At 51.3% G+C, this 21,774-nt stretch overlaps 6 protein-coding genes across 6 annotated transcripts; 3 read left to right on the forward strand and 3 right to left on the reverse strand.

Moving 5' to 3' along the window:
• Window positions 1-164: 164 nt before the first annotated feature.
• CDV56_107999 (THADA/TRM732 family protein) lies at window positions 165-5,649 on the forward strand (the record flags this gene model as incomplete). Its single annotated transcript, XM_026761618.1, has 10 exons — window positions 165-352; window positions 417-1,366; window positions 1,428-2,400; window positions 2,449-2,688; window positions 2,735-2,963; window positions 3,018-3,328; window positions 3,379-3,905; window positions 3,957-4,097; window positions 4,149-4,774; window positions 4,825-5,649. The coding sequence occupies 10 exons, from the start codon at window positions 165-167 to the stop codon at window positions 5,647-5,649; spliced, it is 5,010 nt and encodes a 1,669-aa protein (XP_026615606.1).
• A 1,552-nt stretch (window positions 5,650-7,201) lies between these two features.
• SNX41 (PX and BAR domain-containing protein) lies at window positions 7,202-9,399 on the forward strand (the record flags this gene model as incomplete). Its single annotated transcript, XM_026761834.1, has 6 exons — window positions 7,202-7,292; window positions 7,341-7,621; window positions 7,671-7,937; window positions 7,997-9,070; window positions 9,126-9,239; window positions 9,304-9,399. 6 exons carry the CDS (start codon window positions 7,202-7,204, stop codon window positions 9,397-9,399), a joined length of 1,923 nt encoding a protein of 640 aa, XP_026615607.1.
• A 1,109-nt stretch (window positions 9,400-10,508) lies between these two features.
• CDV56_108309 (arabinan endo-1,5-alpha-L-arabinosidase) lies at window positions 10,509-11,950 on the forward strand (the record flags this gene model as incomplete). The annotated part of the gene is made up of 4 exons (XM_026761928.1): window positions 10,509-11,533; window positions 11,586-11,764; window positions 11,815-11,843; window positions 11,891-11,950. 4 exons carry the CDS (start codon window positions 10,509-10,511, stop codon window positions 11,948-11,950), a joined length of 1,293 nt encoding a protein of 430 aa, XP_026615608.1.
• A 327-nt stretch (window positions 11,951-12,277) lies between these two features.
• CDV56_108350 (uncharacterized protein) lies at window positions 12,278-12,778 on the reverse strand (the record flags this gene model as incomplete). The annotated part of the gene is made up of 1 exon (XM_026761969.1): window positions 12,278-12,778. One exon carries the CDS (start codon window positions 12,776-12,778, stop codon window positions 12,278-12,280), a length of 501 nt encoding a protein of 166 aa, XP_026615609.1.
• A 987-nt stretch (window positions 12,779-13,765) lies between these two features.
• CDV56_108387 (putative ubiquitin-specific protease UBP12) lies at window positions 13,766-14,653 on the reverse strand (the record flags this gene model as incomplete). The annotated part of the gene is made up of 2 exons (XM_026762006.1): window positions 13,766-14,562; window positions 14,626-14,653. 2 exons carry the CDS (start codon window positions 14,651-14,653, stop codon window positions 13,766-13,768), a joined length of 825 nt encoding a protein of 274 aa, XP_026615610.1.
• A 4,961-nt stretch (window positions 14,654-19,614) lies between these two features.
• Window positions 19,615-21,243, reverse strand: CDV56_108542 (putative C6 finger domain protein; the record flags this gene model as incomplete). Its single annotated transcript, XM_026762161.1, has 1 exon — window positions 19,615-21,243. One exon carries the CDS (start codon window positions 21,241-21,243, stop codon window positions 19,615-19,617), a length of 1,629 nt encoding a protein of 542 aa, XP_026615611.1.
• Between the last annotated feature and the right edge of the window lie 531 nt (window positions 21,244-21,774).

The raw sequence follows: 21,774 nt of genomic DNA on the forward strand, positions 1-21,774 counted from the left end.
CGTCGTTTCCGCCGGGCCGGCATCGGGAAAATCCATGACCGGAGCTAAGCCTTTTTGGGAGACCCGCCTCGAAAATCCACAAGAGGCAAAAGAGGATGGCAAACGCGGGGAACGGAAATTTTGAGGGTGCGAGTAGGTTCGATTGATCATTGTCGGAAATTTTGATGAGCCCGCGGTATGCCAATTCAGTAGAGGACATGCAGGCTTCAGCTGTCTCCAGCGTTTCGGGTGACGGAAGACGCGTAGACATGGAGGAGATATCGCAGACTATACAACCTCTATCGGAGGATACTTTGAGCAAAATTTCGAAAGGACCATTGGTCAAATTTGCACAGGAATGCGATGAGGTTGAGTAAGATAATGCTTTAAAACTCTTTTCTGGACATTTTTAGTCGAATTTTCTGACATTGTCATAGGAAGGTGAGCCGGGTATGGCAGAGCTTGTTGAAGACATTTTCCACAGCATCCATTCCTAGTTCTCATACGACGGCATCATGTAATGCTTTAAGTGCGTTCCTTGATGCCGCTTCTGTCTCCAAGTGTGAAAACACTAGACAGCTTGCCCAGTCACCCGATACGTGGCTCTCCGCATTCGAGGCGTTCATAACTCGATTTGAAGATGCGAAACCCAAGCCGATGAAGCAGGTTCTGACCTCCTTGGTCAAATTATTGGCCAAAAGTCGGCAAGAATCTGGCTCTCGTTTAATGCAAGCTGGCGTGGTAGATGCAATCCTTCCTAGTATCATTCTCGGTGAACCGCGTGCGCGACTTAAGGCTTCCCTTGTTTCGCTTGAGATTATCACACGCAAGAACGCTATCTTGCCCCACGAGATGATATCCATGCTTCAAGTCTGGCTGTCGAAAAACAGCGATAAATGGATTTCCCTCCTGCAAGAGGATTGCAAAGCCTTATCCATGGATGTCTCCCTGCTCTCCAATGAAGCTTCCTGCAACACTAAGAGCGTAGAATCCAGAGGGCTTGCTGTCCAGATCCTGCTACTGGGGCTTTTGAATCAGGCGAAGAATCCAGAGCTTGCCTCAAGTGCGGGTGACACTATGGCTGCATTCTTTCAAAAACTCAAGACTGTTCCTAGCCCCGCACAGGATGAGTGTGCTCTCCTTTCAGTCTGGATCCCTCCCGTCAGGTATATGGTGCTACAGAACATGGACAATCTGGAGCCTATGTCGAATTATGTTCTTCAACCTCTCTTCGTCAATGATCCCAGTGGATTTCATTCCTTCTTAGACAGTCTACCTCTCAAGAATGTCTTTGCTGGTGATATGGCTGACGCTGCATTGGCGGAGCTCACTCTCCTATTTGCTTCTTTACAAGTGGCCAAGAAGACCGGCCTGGTTGACGAAGATTGTGAGTCATGGACATCGGTTCATAGATTGAATATGACTGTTGCGTACTAACTATTTCTTAGATGGCTCTCCTAAACAGGGAACTGACATGAAACTCTCCCTACCGAGTGAGGTTATTGGACAATTCTTATTCCACCGAGAATTCAGCATCAGGATAGCAGCACTCTCACTCCTAATATCAGCACCTGCCACTACGAAACCTCTTTCATTGGCCGCGATCCGTGCAATTCTCAGAGGTTTGCCCGCTATGCACGCTGAGTCTGACTCTTATTCTCGAGGGGAGATCATCAGCTTGATTCGTAAATTGATTGTACGCTTGAAGGGTGGTATATTGGATAACCAGAATGTTTCGAGTCAGGAAAAGCTGTCTACAAATAGAAACCAGCAGACAAAGTCTGCCCGAAGCGATTCGGAGACTCGAGCATGTCTTAAAGCCTACATTGGTTTTCTCAAGGCAGACATGCGGCCCACCGCCTCTTATCCTCGCCATATCATGGCTCTCAAGACAATGAATCTCTTTCTTCAATCTGGTCTTGATTCTCGTGTTAATTTGACCAAGCGTGCCAAGATGGAAGAGGATAAAGTTCGCTGGAAGTTCAACGTCGAGATATTGGAACCCGGTCTTCTCAGATTGCTCGTGGATCTTCTTCTGGACCCCTTTGAGGAGGTGCGAGCCACTTCTTTGTCCATCCTGAATCTGGTTCCCCGGGACATGCTCTTGGGCGGCCTTCTACAATCTGCAGGCCAATCATCGGTCATGCCATTGCGACTGACCGATGCCCTGACAAAAGCCGAGCAATTGGCCAGCAATACCAGCAGAGCTGACCATGCCGATACCGTCGCCCGGCTATACCATATCATCTTCTGCGCCGCAGCTGAGACTCATTCGGAAGGCGATTCACAATGGTGGGAAACCAAGAAGGGAGTGGTTGATCTGCTTCTGAAGAAGCTCGAGGGCAAGGTTTCCAATCCTGGTGGTCTTTTTACCACCTCGATGCGGGACGCTCCTCTTCACGGATATGTGTCTGCTCTAAGGTGCGCAAATTTCAACTTTCAGGCATAGATGGACGACTGACTTTTCAGATACATTGTTTCGACGTCAAATTTCCATCAATTGATTTCAGATCAAGTGGCAGCAACCGACGATTACTGGAGGCTTGTTCACACAAGAATAGTGTCTATTTGTGACCGAATTTGGGAGGAGGTAAAGCCTGTGTTGTGCATCGACTCGCCAGAAGGTCACAGCGATGAGCCAATAGAGGAGTTCAACGTCGGGCCAAAGGATATCTTGTCTTATTCCTGGCGTGCTCTTCGCGAGTCAAGGTATTTTTGCTTCTCTGACAACGTCATTCGGCGCTAACGTGATTAGTCTTCTCCTTCATGCGACCCTCGCCAATGCAACCTATGCGCCCCAGGGGAAGTCTGGGTTCAGTGTCGGTGACTACGAGAAATTAGGGACGTCGAGCTTCACTCAGCTTGCTGAACTTCGTCACAGAGGAGCATTCTCGACAGTATCTCAAACCTTTGCCACTTGTTGTCAACGATGCGGCCAGTCGAACGATCCTGCTATCTCTGCTCTGCCTCAGCGATGGTATCAGGTAGGAGAACAGGTACAGCAGGGAAATTCTCAGGGACTAACGAGCCTTATTTAGGAAGCGAAGAAGATTATATTTGAGGCAGCTTCTCAACTTACGAGGCGCTCGGCAGGACTACCAGCCTTGGCCACAGGGATCATTCTTTCGAAGCCAGGAGGGCCGCTCTTCCGACAGGTAATGGATGAGCTCCATGAGATATCTCACCTCCCTGCAGAGCATGATCGTAGCAAACAGAAAGTCGAGCTGCCACAGGTCCATGCCATGAATTGCTTGAAAGACATATTCACGAATACCAAACTCGGTCCTTTCACAGAATCCTACATCATGCCTGCCCTTACTCTATCAGCTGAAAGGCTAGGATCACCTATGTAAGTGCAGGTTTCCCTCGAACATTTGTTCAGAAAGCTAACCGGGCTAGATGGGCTCTTCGTAACTCTGGACTGATGCTTTTCCGTGCTCTCTTGACACGTATGTGCCGCCTACTGACAGGAACCAACTTTGGCTTTGGCGGTAGCTCCGGATCGGAGCCCGGTGCCAGAATTTCGTTCCACAAGTATCCAGGTCTTCTTCAGCTACTGTCAAATCTTCTTGCCCCAACAGACAAGAAACAGAACAGTCAATTTGGTGATCATGACATTGTCACTGAACGGGTGTTCCCAGCGCTGGAGTTGATCGCTGAAAAGGTTCCATCCGTCTCTGACGATGACGATGTTCTGCTTCGCAGTCTCGTTCGGGAGCAGTTCAAGAGCCCGGTGTGGGGGGTCAGAGAGCACTCCGCCAGAGTATACGCTTCTCTATTGAAGCGCGCCGATATCTTGACCGAGATTCGAGCTCTGTTGGAAGTCGATCGAGGTCTCGAGTCTCAGGACTTTCTTCATGGCAAAGCGCTCTGTGCCAAATACGCTCTGCGCAGGTTTGCATCCATCTCTCTTCCTTTCTGGAATAGTATGCTCTCTGCCATGTTGCATTCGTATATCATGTGCTAACAGGGCATAGATCACTTGAGCGAGGCAGCATCCATCATACAGGATATTCTTGCAGCGATGTTTCCCTCTGCTCACTCCCCTTTTGTCGCCACTACATTGATAGAAATTCTCAATGATGCTGTCGAGAAAAGCATCGAGTCAGGAGCTGAAGGTGGGTTGAACTACTACTGACTGTCGAGGATTGTCACTAAGTCTTCACTAGACTCAGCTATTCAGATTGTCAACCATGCGTCCGACATTTTCGCCTTTGAAGATATATTAAACTTTGTGTTCGATTCATCGCATCCTCACTGGAAAACTCTAAACACAACTCGTGCTGCGTCTCTACTTCGAAGAGTACTCGCTTGGAACGCAGTTCTGCGGATGTTAATTTCCGGTAATGTGGAGAATTTGGAATCATTTTTCCAGAATGTATCCAGCTTCGATTCAAATGCCGGTCGGTGGATAATCGAGCAGATGCAAGCTGTTCTGGGAGAGAGGGGGCGCTATAGGGAAACTGTGCTCAGACTGTACTCCTCAATCATTCTGGGGAGCTACACAGCAGAAGTCAAATATGCCGCGATCTCTTCACTTGAAACCATTTTGCGAGTCGTTCTTGAGTCCCGTGGAAGTGATTTGAAGGAAATCGGACTTCCATGGGATGCTCTCCACGAGCAAATAGACTCGAGACCTGGCGAGCAAACAAGCAATCGAGATATGTCGGACGTTGAGCTGCGTCTACAAGGATGTCTTTTGACTATCAGAGCATCCTTGAACCATTGGAAAGGAATGGAGAGAGATCTTCGCCGGTGGGCGACTAGACTCCGTTTCGCGATGCAGGAGGAGACGGTGAGCCATCATTTATATCGTTTGGATTGCCTAGTGCTAACAAAATATAGGAATTCACAACACGTCATGCTGCTGTGACTTCTTTGACGACTTTCGGGCGCATCTTGCGGCCTGTGGGCAGCCCTCCTCAGGTCGACGCTGTCTTCCTGGAGATTTACCTCATTCTTTATGACATGTTAAATGATGACGACGAGGAGCTGCGTGAACTTGCAGCCTCAACAGCATCCTGGGTCCTCTCCTACTCCTCCGTTTCTCCTTCGAAGGCCGTTACTTTGGCTCCTCTGTATGCCAGCAACCTTCTTTCAAAATTTGTTGTGGATAATTATGGCCAATCTTCGTTCCTTTGTACAAGAATTATTCAGTACATTACCGGCCAAGCACCGAAGGTCAGTGGTTCTGTCGATAAACCCAGATTAACTGCGGTGCCCGACCAGCTCCGTGAGCACAGGAAAGAAAGTACGGTTCTCTTTGAGGAGGAAAAACAGAACCTCTTCATCGACGAAGTGCGTGAAGTCGATGTCTGGGCTACAAGACTCCGCCAAATGGCAGGATCATCATTCAACCCTGACCTTGTTCGCGAAGTTACTAGATGGGTGTCGGCAGGACTATCGTATATCCACGAATTCGCTGTTGAGGAATCGGGCAATGATGGCCTATTAGGCTGGGCTTCAAAGCCCGAAACATTCACTCTTGGTGTGCGGATCATTAGTGTTGCGGCCGTTCTGGTATCTCGGCATTTTGCTGCTTCTGGGTGCTTGGGCGACGAACAAACCCGGCTCAAGCAGCTTCTTGAATCTCTCTCTGAATCTGGACGAGTGATATCACTTCACGACGACTGGCTCTCGAGAGCGCAGCAAGCATTGCAATGTTCTTGAATTGATATTCTTAGGTATAGACAAAAGTCAGGATAGAAATGAGACAATGAAATATATTCATACAACTCAGTCAAGTCAATCCATGTTAGAGTCGTGGTCAATTGCCCAGCCACTGTTAAATGGTGAATTGATCGGTTCGCTCAGTCGCGCCGAGTGGACGAGGCTTTCTCACTTGCAAGTTCGACTCAAGACAAAACACGTACTATGAGAATCTCGAGAAGAACTATGTCCTCAAGTATTCCAGTCCGAGATGATATGCCTGTTGTAGGTGAACTGCACTAAGGGTCACCTTTTCTTCAGTTTGAGGCCAGTCAGTCTCCAGAGGGCAGCCCGTAAGTAGTCTGTCATTCTCGCCATCCTGACAAGACTAACAGCAACAAACAGCAACAAGGCAGCTTGACAAAGATCAACAATGATTTCAAGCGTCACCATCGCCGCTGTCCTCCTCGCAGTGCTCGGATTAGTCGCAATCGGCGTGGCCCTCACCTTCAAATGGAGAACAGAAGTCAGACGGAACCTACGCCTACAACGGGAAGAATCACGACAGAGAGATGCCCATTCCATCGCAGCGCAGCTCTTATCGGCAAGAGAAGAACAAGGAAGAAGGGCAAGGTCAAGATCAGCGGCTCCAAGACCATCAACACGAAATAGAACGAGGCGAAGCTCACGACGGGTCTCACCCATTGGCCAACATGCATGGAGAAACGAGCTCAGGAAGTCTATGATAAAGGCAGAGAATACTGCGCAGCAGCAGCAGCAGCAGCAGCAGCAACAGCAGCAACAGCAACAGCAGCAGCAGCAGCAGCAACAGCAGCAACAGCAACAGCAGCAACAGCAAAGGCCATCAACTCCCCCACCTCCTCCTCCTGCTGCTGCTCCTCCCTCATCTCCTGCTCAACTGGCCGCGCCGCCGCCTTCTCCTCCTAAACCCTCTTATCCAGCCGCCGGAGCGACAGATGATGAATGGCAGAACAATGATGCACAGCCAGAGACCCAGGAACTCCAGGGACAAGCTGAAGGACAACATGACCCATGGGCAGCGAGAGATACAGCACAAGCACAGAACTTTGAGGGACAAACTGAGGGTGGATGGAAAGCCAGTGATGCTTTCGCTCCGGCACAGGACACTCAGGGACAATCGTCAGGGCACGGGAAAGCTAGCGGCGGTACAACTACGAAGGCGACTGAGGAAGCAAAGCCATCGGAACCAGAAGGGAACTGGTAGAGTATTCATGATGATCACTAGATAACTCATAAATCAATTCAAGACTGGAGGAATGACGTGGTTGGTGATTTGGGTGTTCCCGAGGCGGTGACGTTGTAGTAAAAGGGTTCCCCCGCGGATCTCCAGGCGGTGACTTTCCCAATGCACCTTACTCTCCTCCATAGACAGCATCTAGCTCTCACCCTGGGTCCATCAACGTTTGTTTCTCTTCTGTATCGATTTATCTGATGCTACTGTCTTCTTTGAATTGATTCTGCCCGCTGTATGTTCCAAATATCTTGCCAAGTGCGTTGAGCTCGGCTGTTCCTACGATTCCCAGCCTCCAATATGTGGAACGACGAGGATAACAACCCGTACGGCGCATTCGATAACGAGGCACGTCTTTCGGAATCGCTACACTCTGCAGCATTGTCACCTCGTAAGCCTTTCCTTCTGCACAGTCTGAATTCGCAACTGACGCTCTCAGCTCTCTATTATCGTGATTCCACTCCTCCGTCACCCTCCAGCCGATCGTCCAACCAGGATCCGCCCGATTACATTTCCCGACCGCAGGACCTGAGCGATGAGGATGAACCTGAAGGCTATGGTGCCCAGCAAGCGAGTCATGGCTATTCCCGAAAGAGTCATTACGATAGCCGTATAGAACAGATTCTCTATGAGAACCCGGACATGCCGATCCTCATCACGGACGCCGGGAAGAACCACGAGGGGGGCGGTAGTTTCATTGTATATACGATACGGACTGGAGTATGTGCCCCTTTGAAGCGCATAGGACTGAGAGGCTCACGGAATCTAGGATCTGGAAGTCCGACGACGATACTCCGAGTTCGCTTCCTTGCGACAGACGCTGGTGAACCTTCATCCTACGCTCGTCATCCCCCCGATTCCAGAGAAGCATACAATGGCAGATTATGCTGCCAAGCCTACCAAAGCCAAGGAAGACTCCGCCATCATTGATTTGCGCAAACGGATGCTTGCCGTCTTCCTGAATCGGTGTCGCCGGATGAAGGAAGTTCGGGAGGATGGAGTCTGGTGGAGATTCCTCGATCCGAACGTTAGCTGGGTATGCTGATAGTATCTCGGTTATGCAGCTCACGCCAACTCAGGCTGACTTTATTTTAGAGCGAGGTTCTTCATTCCCACCCTGCATCCTCCGTGCCAAAGAACAACCTCAAGGCCCCTCCCCTCGATCCCGCTAACCCTACGGCTGCTCACGCCTGGCTTCCCGTTCCCTCGAGCTCCGCGAAGCTTAAATCGTCACCGAGCGGTGTGGCCTCGGGCGCTACGGACCGCGGAGACGCCTCGGCCAGCGTACCTGGACCTGAGGTTCTAGGCCGTTTCCCGCCCGAATCGAAGAAACTAAGTGAACAGGATTTGGATCCGTACTTTATCAATTTCGAAGCCTCTACGCGAGAACTCGAGCTACTTCTTCAAGGTAACATCGAAAAGGTCAACCGTCGCACGCTGGCGCATTTGTCGTCCCTGTCTGCGGATCTTATGGAGCTGGGCGCCAGATACAACGGTTTCTCTTTATCTGAACAGTCTCCGACCGTCGCTGCGGCTATCGAGCGCATCGGTCAAGCGGCTGATACGTCCTACATTGCGACCGAAGAATTGTCGTCCTCGCTGAGCGCAAGTTTTGCGGAGCCCATGAGGGAGAGCGCCCAGTTCGCCAGTATTGTGCGCAGCGTGTTACGGTACCGAGTACTCAAACGCGTGCAAGAAGAGATGACACGAGATGAACTGGCGAAGAAGAAAACCTTACTGGACTCTCTGGAGAGAAGCGAGCTCGAGGCCAAACGTATCGAGCAGTACCTCAGCCGTACCTCACCTCATTCTGCGACGAACCGACCTCAACGCTCCTTGTCTGCCTCATCAGCGGCCAGTGGCACTGGCAGCCGTGAGGGTGATGGACGCTCTGCGGGTTCGGAAGACACAGCTTCTGCGGACTCGGATTTCCCGCCTACCCATGGAGAGGGGATCAGCTCGCAGCCGCAGTCATACCACACCTCTCCGCCTCGGAGGCCCGAGTTGGGGCCCTCCTCTCCCCCTGCTCACCGCAAAACGTCAAGTGGCACGTTTGTAGCGAACAAAATATTTGGTCGCATCAGTCATGCGGTACACGGCTTTGTCGACGTGGACCCCGAACGCACGCGACGAGACCAGATTGGAAAGACCAAAGAGAGTTTGATACAGGTTAGTTATCAGTTGACGTCTTGCATTGCTCAGCACTGATGTCCTTTCTCTACAGCTGGAACAAGCACTCGAGGTCTCCGAGAAGGATGTCAAGGACGCGAGTGCCGGGGTATTACAAGACTTGAAGCGGTTTCAGAAGGATAAGGAGGCCGATTTACGGCGATATATGGTAGGTTTGTCCTGTTCGGATAAGATGATTCGCGTCGAAAGGCGACCATGCTGATTGTTGATAGGTCGCCTATGCTCGCTGTCATCTGGACTGGGCTCGAAAGAACCTGGAAACTTGGACAGAGGCCAAGGACGAGGTGGACAAGATTGTCGCTCGATAGTCTGCACACTGCACATACTCGGTGGATTGTATCGCTTGAATCAAGAAGCCGCAGGGTCATGACACGGGGCGTTGGTGGTTGTATTCGACTACATTGCAGTTGAATTTTGACGTTCATATATTGCAGTCTTAAATCAGCACGGTGTGATACCACTATAGTACACTTCTGAGACTATAGGCCATTTCCATCTTTTACCCAATAAATACCGCTTGACCTTTGTCGTGTGTGCCTGTGTGCCTTTGTCCAGAAGATCCTCTGACGCATTGGACAGGGATCAACACAGTATATAGCTCAATTAGGTCGTAAGAAGCAAGGAGCATCCCATTACTCTAACTCTTTGAGCAACTCCACAGCGCCCATTGTCAATGCTGCCATTCATTTCATGGAAGAACGATGCAATGCGTACAAGTAGAGATGATGAGTGATAAGTATTGCTGTGGGGCGATAATACTGCAATGTGGCGGAATGCTTGACTGCCTCAGGAACCTATCAGCGACCATGGTTCCCAGCACGAGGAATTATCACCGGAGCCTAGAAAGGGATCTGCTAACACATTGTCCAGGTCCAGTTGATCCATCATCATGAGCAGAAATTAGATAGGTGCTTATCTGCCCTTGATGATCAGATTGATTTATGAGATGACTTGATCTACCTTTTTCTGCAGGTGAGACCACTGTGGCTCGTACATCCCACTGTTACATTTCTTCTTCCTTTGCACCCATTTTACTGGCCAATGATCTGTCCTTGCATCCAAACTATTCAGGATCGAAATTTTAACAGACCCTAGGGATCAGGAACGTCACTTACCAGGTACCACTGCCAGTAGCAACGTAATGGTCCTGGCTTGAGTGCATATCTCCTTACCGCTGGTGGATCGCGAGTTGGTGCTATTGTCACCACTTCTTGCTTGCTGCCATCATTGGCGACGTCTTTTGCACTTTGAACCACTCGCTCGGTGCTCCACAATCATCATTTGGATCAGCTCCAAAAGAAGGAGCGAGGACCCAGGAGTTTTCCCGCGATCCGCGAGCCCTACATATCACGGACCTCACATCTGTCTGCCTCCCTAGATGGTTATGTACCACATCGCCCCGTAGCAGTTCCATCAGATGCTCCGCAATGATGAAATTCAGAGGCATACACTCCTGTCCGGGATGATTGCCAGGGCATCCGAGTTCTCAGCATGGCTTCTGCCGTCTTATACGCGGCTCGGAGGCCAATCTCCGTCACGGCCCGGGTCAATTTGGCCATCAACCGCTCGCCGTCGTGTCATCAAAATGGTCGTGCTGATCGCCCTCTTCTGCCTTGTCACTTGGGCACTATGTACGCGCATACCGCAGAATTCCACGCAGGAGACACAACAACCGCAACAGCCGCAACAGACACCTCAACCTCACCCGCAGCCTGAAGACCCTTTCCCGCCCACGCATGCTACTGACTTCAAAATCCATGACCCGAGCATCATCCACGTCGATGACACGTACTACTCGTACAGTGTAGGCGAGCATATTCTCATCCACCAAGCACCCAGTCTCGACGGGCCGTGGAAACACACCGGCACCGTCCTCGCCGCGGACAGCGTGATCCCCAAGGGCGACCGGAAAGCCCCCTGGGCGCCGCAGACCATCCGCCACGGCGACACGTACTACTGCTTCTACGCCGTCAGTCACTCCGGATGCCGGGACAGTGCCATTGGCGTTGCCACATCCAAGTCGCCCGGCCCTGGGGCTTGGACGGACCACGGTGCGCTTGTGCAGTCCGGGACAGGAAGGGGGTCGGGAGAACACCCGTTTACTACCTCCAATACCATCGATCCCAGTGCGATCGTCGCAGAAGACGGTCAAGCATACCTAATGTTTGGGAGCTTCTGGTCGGGCATCTGGCAGGTGCCGCTAGACAAGGCCCTGATTTCAGTGGCAGGTGAGACGAAATCCGAGGCACGGCAGCTGGTGTACATGGAGAAGGCGCCGCTACCGGGGAGCAACAACCCCAACCCGCTGTGCCGGGAGCCGTCGGGTGCCCGTCCCATCGAGGGAAGTTTTCTCTCATACCATGAGCCATGGTATTATCTCTGGTTCAGCTATGGAAAGTGTTGCAAGTTCAACGCGAAGAATCTACCTCCCCCAGGAAGAGAGTAAGTGATCTCTCCGCTGAATCGGCAATGTAGGTCCTGACATCTGCAACAGATATAGCATCCGAGTTGGTCGATCCAAGAGCCCCCGGGGGCCATTCGTGGATAAGCAAGGCAGGGACCTAGCCAACGGTGGCGGAGAGATCGTGTATGCCTCCAACCGCGACGTTTACGCACCAGGGGGGCAGGGAGTGTTGTCAGAGAAGAGCGGTGACACTCTATACTATCATTACTGTAAGTACTCTGATCGGTACAGAGATCGAGGTAGACGCTGACCTTTCCAGTGAACAAAACTATAAGCTATGACTTTTGGGTAAGAACATTCCAGGATCTGAAGAGTCAACGACTAATTGGTTCCAGGAGGCTCGACTGGGATATAATCCGTTGAAATACGTGGACGGCTGGCCTGTCGCCCAGTAGATGCGACGATCAAATCAGGATAGACTAGATAAGACGCACATAGACATGCCCTAGATCGAATGCAAATAATGCATAGTCTCCAATAATGCAACGACTTCATGGTAATAAACAGCAGAGAAACGTCTTCAGTCTAAGATATATACACCACATCTATACGCACTCAGCCCTCTGGTCGCCCAGTAGTCTATCTCTACCGACTCAAAGCACAAACACCAAACCAATGAACGCCGGCAATCTATCACCGGCAACATACCCGTTCCAAGAGGCATCATCAACAACCTCAATAACCTCCCCCCTATCATCGCCTGTCCCAAAATAGACTTGAATTCACCCCTCTTCCAACCTCTTCCCTTCGACCCCCTTATCCGCATTCGACCCCCACTCCCTAACCTTGACACTATTCCCCTTCGTCGTCCGTAACGGCGACAACAAAGGCGACGAAATGATCCTCACAGCCGCACCACCACCACCACCACTCTCCTCCACCGAAGCCTGTCGCCCAGGCACAGCCAACGACCCCTGCCCCCGTTTCCCATCTTCCGCCCGACTACCCCGCGAACAATCACGCGGGCTATGCTTCCCCTCGCGTAGACGGAGCGTCCCCTCCTCCCCGTCAAACTCAAGACTAGGACCAAGATCCAGAACGCTGATCTCGCTATCGCTGAGGAGGAGACTCCGCCGTCGAGGGGGGTATTGGTGGATGTCTAGTGGGTTGGTCGCGGTATAGCCTGTCATTGCAACGTTTGTATTCGTATTTGTGCTGTGGAGGCGGATGGTCGGGTGAGGCGTCGGGTCTTCGTCGGCCGTTGCGCTTGCTTCTTTGGACATTTTGCGCAGAGTTGGGTCTTTCTGGTTGATGAGTAGTGGATGAGGTTCTGATTGATTGATGGACGAGGCGTTATATGACGGGAAGATGCGAGGAAGAAGCGCAGGTGGGTGAGGGAGGTTTGACCAGTAGAAGAACGGCGAGGGTGCAGATGAGCAAGAGGCATAAGGCTATGGGTAATTCTTGATCGTCCATGCGGTTGCAGTGCTTATTGGTTTACGGGGAAAGAAGGGCATTTTGGGTTGTCTGGTGAGGTTTGGGTTGTAGAGGAAGGAACAGGTGAGTTATATATATCGCGGGAAGTATCAGATGATAAACCACTTCTTTCATCTGGATCTCCATGTGAATAATCAAAGAGGCTATGACGTTCCGAAAATTCTCTTACTTGGAAATAAGTCTTAGATTAGAGAGATGACAAGTGGTGATGGTGAGGCTCTTGAGCAGGTGACAGCTTCATCGGTCATCTGCTCGGCCATCTGATGGACACTCGAGACATTGTCACTTCCCATGTCTTACTTATGAACAAGTACTGTACCACTCATTCCAGATGTTCTACCGTTTCCCAGAATGAGAAAATCTGATAAAAGGAAAACACTTTATGATGCAAAGAGGGAGGAGCCGTCTGAAAATCCTCTACCGTCCCAGACAAAATAACAATGCTTTTGAACACGGTGCTCACCAGATGCACCTTCATGACTCTTCGTAGACACAATGTAAATGCATGACAGCTCGTATCGGCCACCCATCGAGTAGTAGATTCAAACACAGACCCTCAACACCCATTTCCAAACAATAATTATGTATGAACACCAAGAATGGCTGGCTAAGGATGAGCGATGCAGACATCGCTCCTCACCAGACAGAGGAGGTACCATCAGGTAAGAGAAAAATAACTAGTCGTCGACTTCATCGCGGTATTCATCAGCCATGCAACAAGCGTGATTCCTCCGCGATAATCGCCTCATAACTTGACCAGGCCGGCATTTCGCTCAGTCCGAGACGATCCGGTCTTCATCATTCACTCGTAGCTCCACCACGGGTAAATCTTCATCGTCATCGCCGTCTAGTGGCGGAGGGATGTCCTGGATCGGAGCTTCCTCCTCCATGGGCGTGCCTGGGAATACTCCCTGACCGACTGGACTTCCGGTCAATGCGGCGAGGCGCAAGTCGGAGTCGCTGAGATCTCCCCCGCCCACCGCTTTGTTGCTGGCATCGTCGTCGAACAAATCCTCGTCATCAGAGATGGATCCCGGAGGTACTGTGGTCATCTGTGAAAGGCCATGAGCATCTGTGACTCGGTCGAAGGACCACGTGGGCTGGCTTGAGTAGGGGAGCGGGTTGGCATAGGCTCCATCGCCGAACTCGTCTTCATCAAAGCTCATACCTTCCAGTCGGTTTGCTTTCGCAAGGCTCTGCTCGCCAGCGGCTGGGCTGTCTGAATAGACGGGAGGCGACTCATCATCGTCGTCATCACTGTCCTCGTTCCTCGCCCGGATTCCGGTTCGCAAACCACCATCTCCCGCTTGGTGAGCTGCTCCGACTCCGGCTAAGGCGCTCGACGACCCATTGCGGGAGGAGCCGCCGAGACGCCGCCCGTCCCCCGAAGGCGACTGCCCACGGGACCCAGCCGGGGAGTTGTCCTCGCTGGCTGGTCGAGTCGACGACTCGGTGATTTCTTCCAAGACCTTTCCGCCCAGCGGGCGGTCAGAACGGCGACGGTAGAACAATAGATAGGCGGCGGGAGTCACCACACTTTGGGGATCAATTGGTCGTGAGACAGACGAATCTACCAGTTCTCGTCAGTAAACACAGTTATTCTTGAAGGAACGCGGTCACAGAAGGCTCTTACCATTGTACTCGTTCCATTCGCCACTCATAAAGTTCTTCGCGTAGGCCGTATAGTGACCGCCTCCTAATCCACCGTAGTGGTTATCAACCGCGAAGAGATCATAAATTAGGCTCTTTCCCTCTTCAGGCGCTTCGACACGGCCGCTCATGTCCAGCCCTTCAACGGGAAAGTCGACCAGGACATCCAGTTTGTCCCTGAAACCCCTGCTGGCGCTGAATCTCTTGAGGTGCATGACAAGGATGTCGGGAGTCTTCCACAATTCAAACTTCTTGCTGGCTCTGCGATGCTCCTTGCAGCGAGGGCAGTACCATGCATCATTCTCGGAAAGAATCTCCTCTTTGTTGAACTCGTCAAGACATTCATAGAGCGTAACGCCCCTCTTCTTTTGGTTCCGGCGAAGATCACGGCGTTTGGCGAGTTCTGGATCAGGAATGCGCTCCACGTTGGTCCATGTAGGTGTTCCACGTAGCCCGTCAGTGTCCTTCTTGTCCCCACCAAATAGGGCATCGTGGGCTTGATCGGTCCAATCCAGCACAATACCTTCGCCCGGGCGGATCAGAGGGCGCTCGTTGGATTGGGGCTTTACAGCCTTAGGGCGACTGATGTTGGCGAACATGTCAGAGTCACTGTCTGAAGCACTGCCGGCGCTTGCATCCCGATCCGAGTCATCACTGGTCTTTCGCTCGGTCACTGTACCGGATGTTGTCTGCGACTTTTACACTGTTGTCAGTTTGCCTGTCTTCTGTAATACATATACTCCTGCGGGTGTTTACCTTCTGTTTGCTAGACAACTGTGCCTTGACCCTGGACAACATCAATGGATAGTCCTTGATCTCGTCCACTGAAGACCAGCCGAGAGGCACAACCTCGTGGGATGATTTGACGATCTTCATATCGAAGAGGCTCCGGAGGCCAGGTACAATAGAGCTGCCAGGGCTCGAAACAGCATTTTCACGCTTGGCGTCTTGTGAAGGAGTGTCCATCTCGTCCGAAGCGTGAGGCATGGAGACGTCCACCAAACCATCCTCACCGTCCACAGACGAGGTCTTGATTTTAGAATCTGCAGACTGTGCATCGTCTTCATTCATCACAACGGTATCCGAATCCTCCTGAGTCGCCTCTTGCTCATCAGCTCCCATGATGTTCTCCTCATTGAGAATGTCTCGTGTTGTCAACGTGGCAACAGCTTCAAGAACTTTGCGGAGGATGGCATCGTAGTTTAGAGCCTCTTCTCTGTTGATAATAACATACAAAGGAGCGCCGAAGAGTGACCGCTGCATATTTCGGCTGTTATTTGACTTTGACCGGCATTGCCGGTTGAAGATGGGCACAAGCATTCGGTCTGCCTTGGGTGAGTCAAAGCTTGGAACTTCCTCATAGTCTGAACGACCATAAGAAAAGTAACTCTTCTGGGGCTTGTCGGGGTTGTAGTTGGTGGGCACGGACTCAACCTCGAAGATTGCGATGTCATCGCCTCCGCCAATCTGGCAATCGGCAATGGACGCAGCGTTATCGAACATCTTGTAGAACTTGCACTTGTAAATTTCAGCCATGACGAGACGCTGAGGATCCGAGCCCATCTTCTTGGCCACGAACTCCTTGAGCGCCTTGATGCTGGCGTTCTTATCAATTTCCACGTCAACAAGGACGGGCTTGCGGTGGAGAGGGAAAAAGAAGATCTCCTTGCTCCAAAGATTCTCGATCGGAAGCTGAAGCGTAAGATTGTTGAATGGATCAAAGATGATGCTGACCTTCTCGCAGACAGGACAAACAAGAGTCGACTTGTACATGCCCGCAAAGAGATCCGTGATGACCGAGTCATTGCGGGCTTTGTAAATGTCCCAGCATTTATTGGCAAACTCTTTGAGAGCCTCCTTGTCGTGGACCATCTCGTCCGTGGAGTCTGGCTTCTCGATATATGGCTTCTTCTGGATTCTGTTCAAATCTTCTTGCAGCCCATCCAGCAGGAACAGCAGAAATTCCTGTGAATCCTGTTGCCCGTATCCCGAGAATGCTGGACCATAACGACCAATGGTATGTTTCAACTGGCGGGGAGCGAACGACGACTGACCCGCTTCGTCATAGATCATACGAAGAAGGTTCGCGTACGCCTTGGCCACGTCACCGTTATGGGCGAGAGGATTACTGGGGTTGAGATCTCTCTTATACACATCATCTACCGAAAATGGTCAGTAAGATAGCAGTCACAGGCCAAAAGGAAAGGCGAGAGTACATACTCAGGAAGTAGTAGGTGAGTTCCTCCACACTGCGCACGCACTGTAGAGCGGAGTTCATGTAGCAGGTGTTTCCGAGGTTGCTCAATCCCGTGCACCCCCTGGGCTTTCCGTCTTTACGTCGGCCCCTTATAGGTTCTGGAGCGGGCGATGATCTACCACTGTTGGTAGGACTCTTGTTCTTGAGCTTGGCAGGAACGCCATTCTTCATACTGCCACTCGGAACACCCAGGCGATCGAGGGTCTTTTTGGATACTTCTGAAGCCCACTCTCCACCAACGCGCTCCTCGAGTACCACTACATCACTGGTAGACAAGCCAACTCGATCCAAGGTAGATCGACCGTTGAAATTGGGATTATTGGTCTGATCCTTGACGTTATCGACCAGTTCTCGCTGAGCGCCGTCCGACAATGAGAGAAAGGTATTGAGGTCAAGCACAAGGTTGTTGCCGGCATTGGCGACCAGGGAGGCCGTAGGTGCCGGAGAAGCGCTCCGTGACGCAGCGGGAGTGATTGCAGCCGATGCCGTCGCACTTCCCAGTCCCCCGAGGATTCTCCATACACGGACCTTGGTAGACATGTCAATATTGGCAAGTCCCTTCACTTGCTTCAGCCACCTTTGGAAGTTGGTGTGTCGGCTGGACAACACCTTTGCAGGTGGCATATTCTTCTCTCGTAGACTCTGTGGAGTGGTCCCTGCTGCCGGGTTTGCTAGCTTCAGAACAGTGAAGATTGGAGGATTGAGCTCGTGTTGAATATTTTGAGTATCACCCTCCTCCACGGTGTTGTGAGCATAGCGAACAATGGCTGGCGATTGATCGGCCAAGCCGTACCACTGCATGATCAGGTCCCAGCCTTCCTGGGGCACGATCTCAAAGTCCTCTCCCATCTGCAGACCTGGACGCAAGGGAACAAAGGGCTCTCCTGCCTCGTCCATGAAGCCGGTAATCGCCGGGTCAGTGACCAGCACAAGGTCCGAGTTATCCACAGGACCGATTTCTCCTTCAGCTGCCGACTTATCTGCCTTGTCAGCATGGGTCGAGCTGCGAGCGAGCACCCGCTTCAGCCAAGACATAGAGACCAGATATCCCTTCTGTTTCTCCTTCAACGGCTGGGCCATGGTACAGGTCACTTGAGCGACTTGGTCGTCGATGGAAGGGAGGTCGTGGGACGAGCTGGAGGCTTGGGCCTTGGATTCGTTTCGGGTCGCCGTGGGGGCGGTAAAGGTCGACATGCTGGATGGTGTGGGATAGACGTTGTCTGGCCCAGAGTTGTCATCATTATCGTTCGCGTTTCCCTCCGCCGTAGTCGTATCCATCGCGTCTGTGTGCTGGGACAGAGAAACAGATCCCTTCTCCGTCGAACCTAGATCCATCTCCACATCCTGGTCGACGTTAGGAGCCGACCGTTTGATACCCGGAGAGGATGACCGAACGTCACCTCCAGCAGGCGGAACGCTGCCATCTCTTTTATCGGAACCAGACATATCCGTCATAGCGTCGCTGTGTAGGGTGAGTCCTGCGCAGGCGATCGAAGGGTAGTCGGCGGCACTACTGGCGGATTCCGGGGTCGGGGAGCGGACGGCGGCCGTGCCAAGCACTTCTTCTTGCAAATGGGCGGGAATGTAGCGAGGAGACGGGGGCACAGAAGGGCTTTGACTTCGATTCGACCCAGACGTAGACGATGGGCGAGGATTTTGTGGCACGGAAGACGAGTCGGAACGGGAGTGTTGACTGTGACGTCTTCCAGCCTGCGAGGCAAACGACAAACCCGGAAGGGCTCCTCCTGGTCTGCGAGGCTCTGCAACCTTACGGCGCTTTGTGGAAGACGTCGTGACGGTGAGCTGCGCACGTCTCGTGGCAGCTCTGGGTAACACGATGAATGGTCGATTGAAAAGACAGGCCAGTAGATGATGACTTGATGATAAAGAACTGAATGATGTTTAAAAAATAAACCAGCATATAAAAACAAGTTTCTAAAAAAAATAAGGACAAGAAAACCCGCCAAGTGAGGGGAGGAAAAGAAATGAATCGAAAAGAAAATCCGACGACCGTCCAGGCGGGAATCGTCGTTTAGTCAGTCCGTCCCGGTCGCCAGTCCCTGCTGAGTGGTTGAGGCGAAAAAAAAGGCAACTGTGGGGATTGAAACTAAAAGACGGAGACTGGATAGGGTTGAATCTAGTCCACTCTTGAAATTGGCAAGTGCTTTTGATTCTTCTTCTTTTAGTGTCGTGATATTGATGAAGTTAGGAGAGTGTGCGTGGTGAAGTTGATCGTCTTGTGAGCAAACCAGGGAGGAAAGAAAGAGGCAGAGCAGGAGATGGCTGCATATGCGAGATATTATTTCACCGTGCTCGTCTCGAGTCTCTGACTTTCTCTATTGTGTTCTTCAGATGATGCAGGATAACAATAGAAGAAACAGAAGAAGATTGATTCATGATCGTGATGATGGTCTCTACCTTATTGTGCCAGCCCTTGACTGGCTCAGAGTGTTGACCGTCAACACCACTCATCTTGACAGTTGCTATTATTGAAGAAGACGAAAGCAGAATCACGGGCATCCGGCTGAGTGGACGGGTTAAGGTTGTATCTTCTGATATTGTCCACGTATTGTGGGAAAGACACAATCTCGAGTCAAATTCAACTTCCTCTGCTGCGATTAAAGTAGTCGAGTCACCAAGGTACTAATCATCCTAGTTACAGCTTGCTCCCTTTCCATCTGCTTCCACCTCTCTTTCTATTTTCTTCAATCATCTTCACGCCTTGGTATAGAAGCGATAAAGGTCATTTCCAGGCAGAATATATACAACATCAGCCCGACTTCCAAACTCTGCATTTCCCTGGTCGTTCTTGGCAACCACCTTGGCCAGATTCCCACGGTAGGCTCGCATCAACAACTCGCACCGTTCGCAAAGCAATAAGCCGCATCCTCGCGCATGGGGTGAGGTCGGTGCGACGGGCTCCTGGTACTTGTTCACAAGCTGGAGAGTGCTGCAGCCAAAAAATGCTGGATTCGGGCAGAGAGAACACCACGGGTTGATCCGTTTCGGGGCCTTTCCTGGGGTCGGGATCAAGCTGTTATAGGCAGCGTCGAAGTTGAAGGTGTCTACTTTATACCCTTTCAGAGGGACGATGCAGTGACCTGAGCAGTTCACGATGTGGATTCTCTCCAATGCACAGGTGACGCACATTCGACTGGGCTCATGACCATCTTTGACATGCCCTTTTTTTATCTCCACATATCTCCCATCACCGAAATCGATGACTTCCACGGCCCTTCTGCCCAGTCCCATGATGCCATACACGAAATTGCTACACCAGTGACAAGGATTCGTGCCGTCTGGTGGTGGCTCATAGGCAAAGTCCACCGGATGGGCCAAGGATGTGTGGATAATCCGGGTGTTGCAGTTCTTCAGGGCTGGTGCGATGGAAACTGGGTCATCGGGCTCGTCATTTGCAGGGAGAGGGGGAATTGTGTCCCAAATAGACCCAGAGTCACCAGTGCCCCCACAGCTCTCGTGTTCCTCTTTCTTCGTCCTTGGCTCTAGCGGCGGTTTGCTCTTTGCTGGGCCAGCGATACAAGGAATTCCTGTCGCTTGACATTGCTCACAAGGCAAACTGTGTTCGGTTTCGCCGTGGCTGTAGGAGCATGTCTTTCTTGAGCGTCTGCATCTCTCACAGGCTCTTTTCCACTCGGGAGGGATGATCAGCTCGCAATCGATATTGTCCTCCTTGCAAGTCTGGCAAGGATATGCAAACTGATCTTCGAGGAGTGAACAGTCTTGATGGATCTTGCGGCACACCCAACACCCCTTGGCTGCTGCTTCATCCAGATCTACAAGCCGGCCGTTGCCCTCTTGCGGGCCTTCTCGCTTCCGGAGCGAGTATCGCGAGTTCGATGCCGATTCAACCGTGCAGTCGGCTACGTTCCAGTACTGCTCCAACTGCTCATTATCTTCAGGCGGAATGTCTACCTCGGACATGGGGAGAGCAGTAAGAAACGCCCTTCCAGTTATTGATTTCAAGGCCATGGTAACAATCAATCGTTCCGGGCTTCGAGCTTGTTTTTTTGGTCGAGTTGAGTCTTCTGTACGAGATGCACGCTTTCGCTTGGAATCCGACGTTTCCTGCCTCGGGCTATAGTCGCTGTCACTGTCGTCATCAAGCCAGCTCGATGGGATGGCCTGTTTGCCCTTCGAGCGCCGCTTCCGTAAGGAGTACTTGCATTCGTCAGCAAGGGTTCCAACCAGTCTGACGCTCGGACTCCGGAAAAGCTCAATGGCTTGTTCTAGTCTTTGCAGCGTATATGCCATGATGAAAAGAGGAGCTGCAGGTATTGGGAGTATATGGGGAGGGAACTGCTCAATGGGGGGCGCATCAAGCATAAGATGGTGCAAGATCTAGAAGTACTAGATTGGGTCGAGGATGAGAAGGCTCTTTGCATGAATACTGAGAGCATGCAATGCATACAAGCAGCAATGAACGAAGTATAAGGTGTTTCCAAAGGATAACATACCAGAAATCGTAACTGTTACGTGCCCATCAAAACCACCAACCTGCCATCAGGCATCCCAGTCTGAGATTCAGGTAATGTGAATGTAAATTCAAATACGGGTCAGAGAATATAGACTGAAACAACGGAGACGTCCATAAGATGATAGGCATGTGCTGTAACACAGTCCTCAGTTGAGATGCTCTCTTGAAGATGAGCAAATTTCTCGAGTTGGTCTCAGATGAAGTGAATGCAATATGTATTAGTCTGACCCGTCAGAGTAAATTAATCAAGCCCTTGATCTTCAGACGTTTCAGAATTGTCAAACACCCTCATTACTTTTGGTCAAAAGTGAAAGGACGTCGTCTTTAGTGTATACCTTGCTGAGACACGACCACATCCAATTGTGAAATGATACTCGAGT

Source organism: Aspergillus thermomutatus (assembly GCF_002237265.1).
Source record: "Aspergillus thermomutatus strain HMR AF 39 chromosome Unknown NODE_62, whole genome shotgun sequence".
In the NCBI taxonomy this organism is placed as follows: domain Eukaryota; kingdom Fungi; phylum Ascomycota; class Eurotiomycetes; order Eurotiales; family Aspergillaceae; genus Aspergillus; species Aspergillus thermomutatus.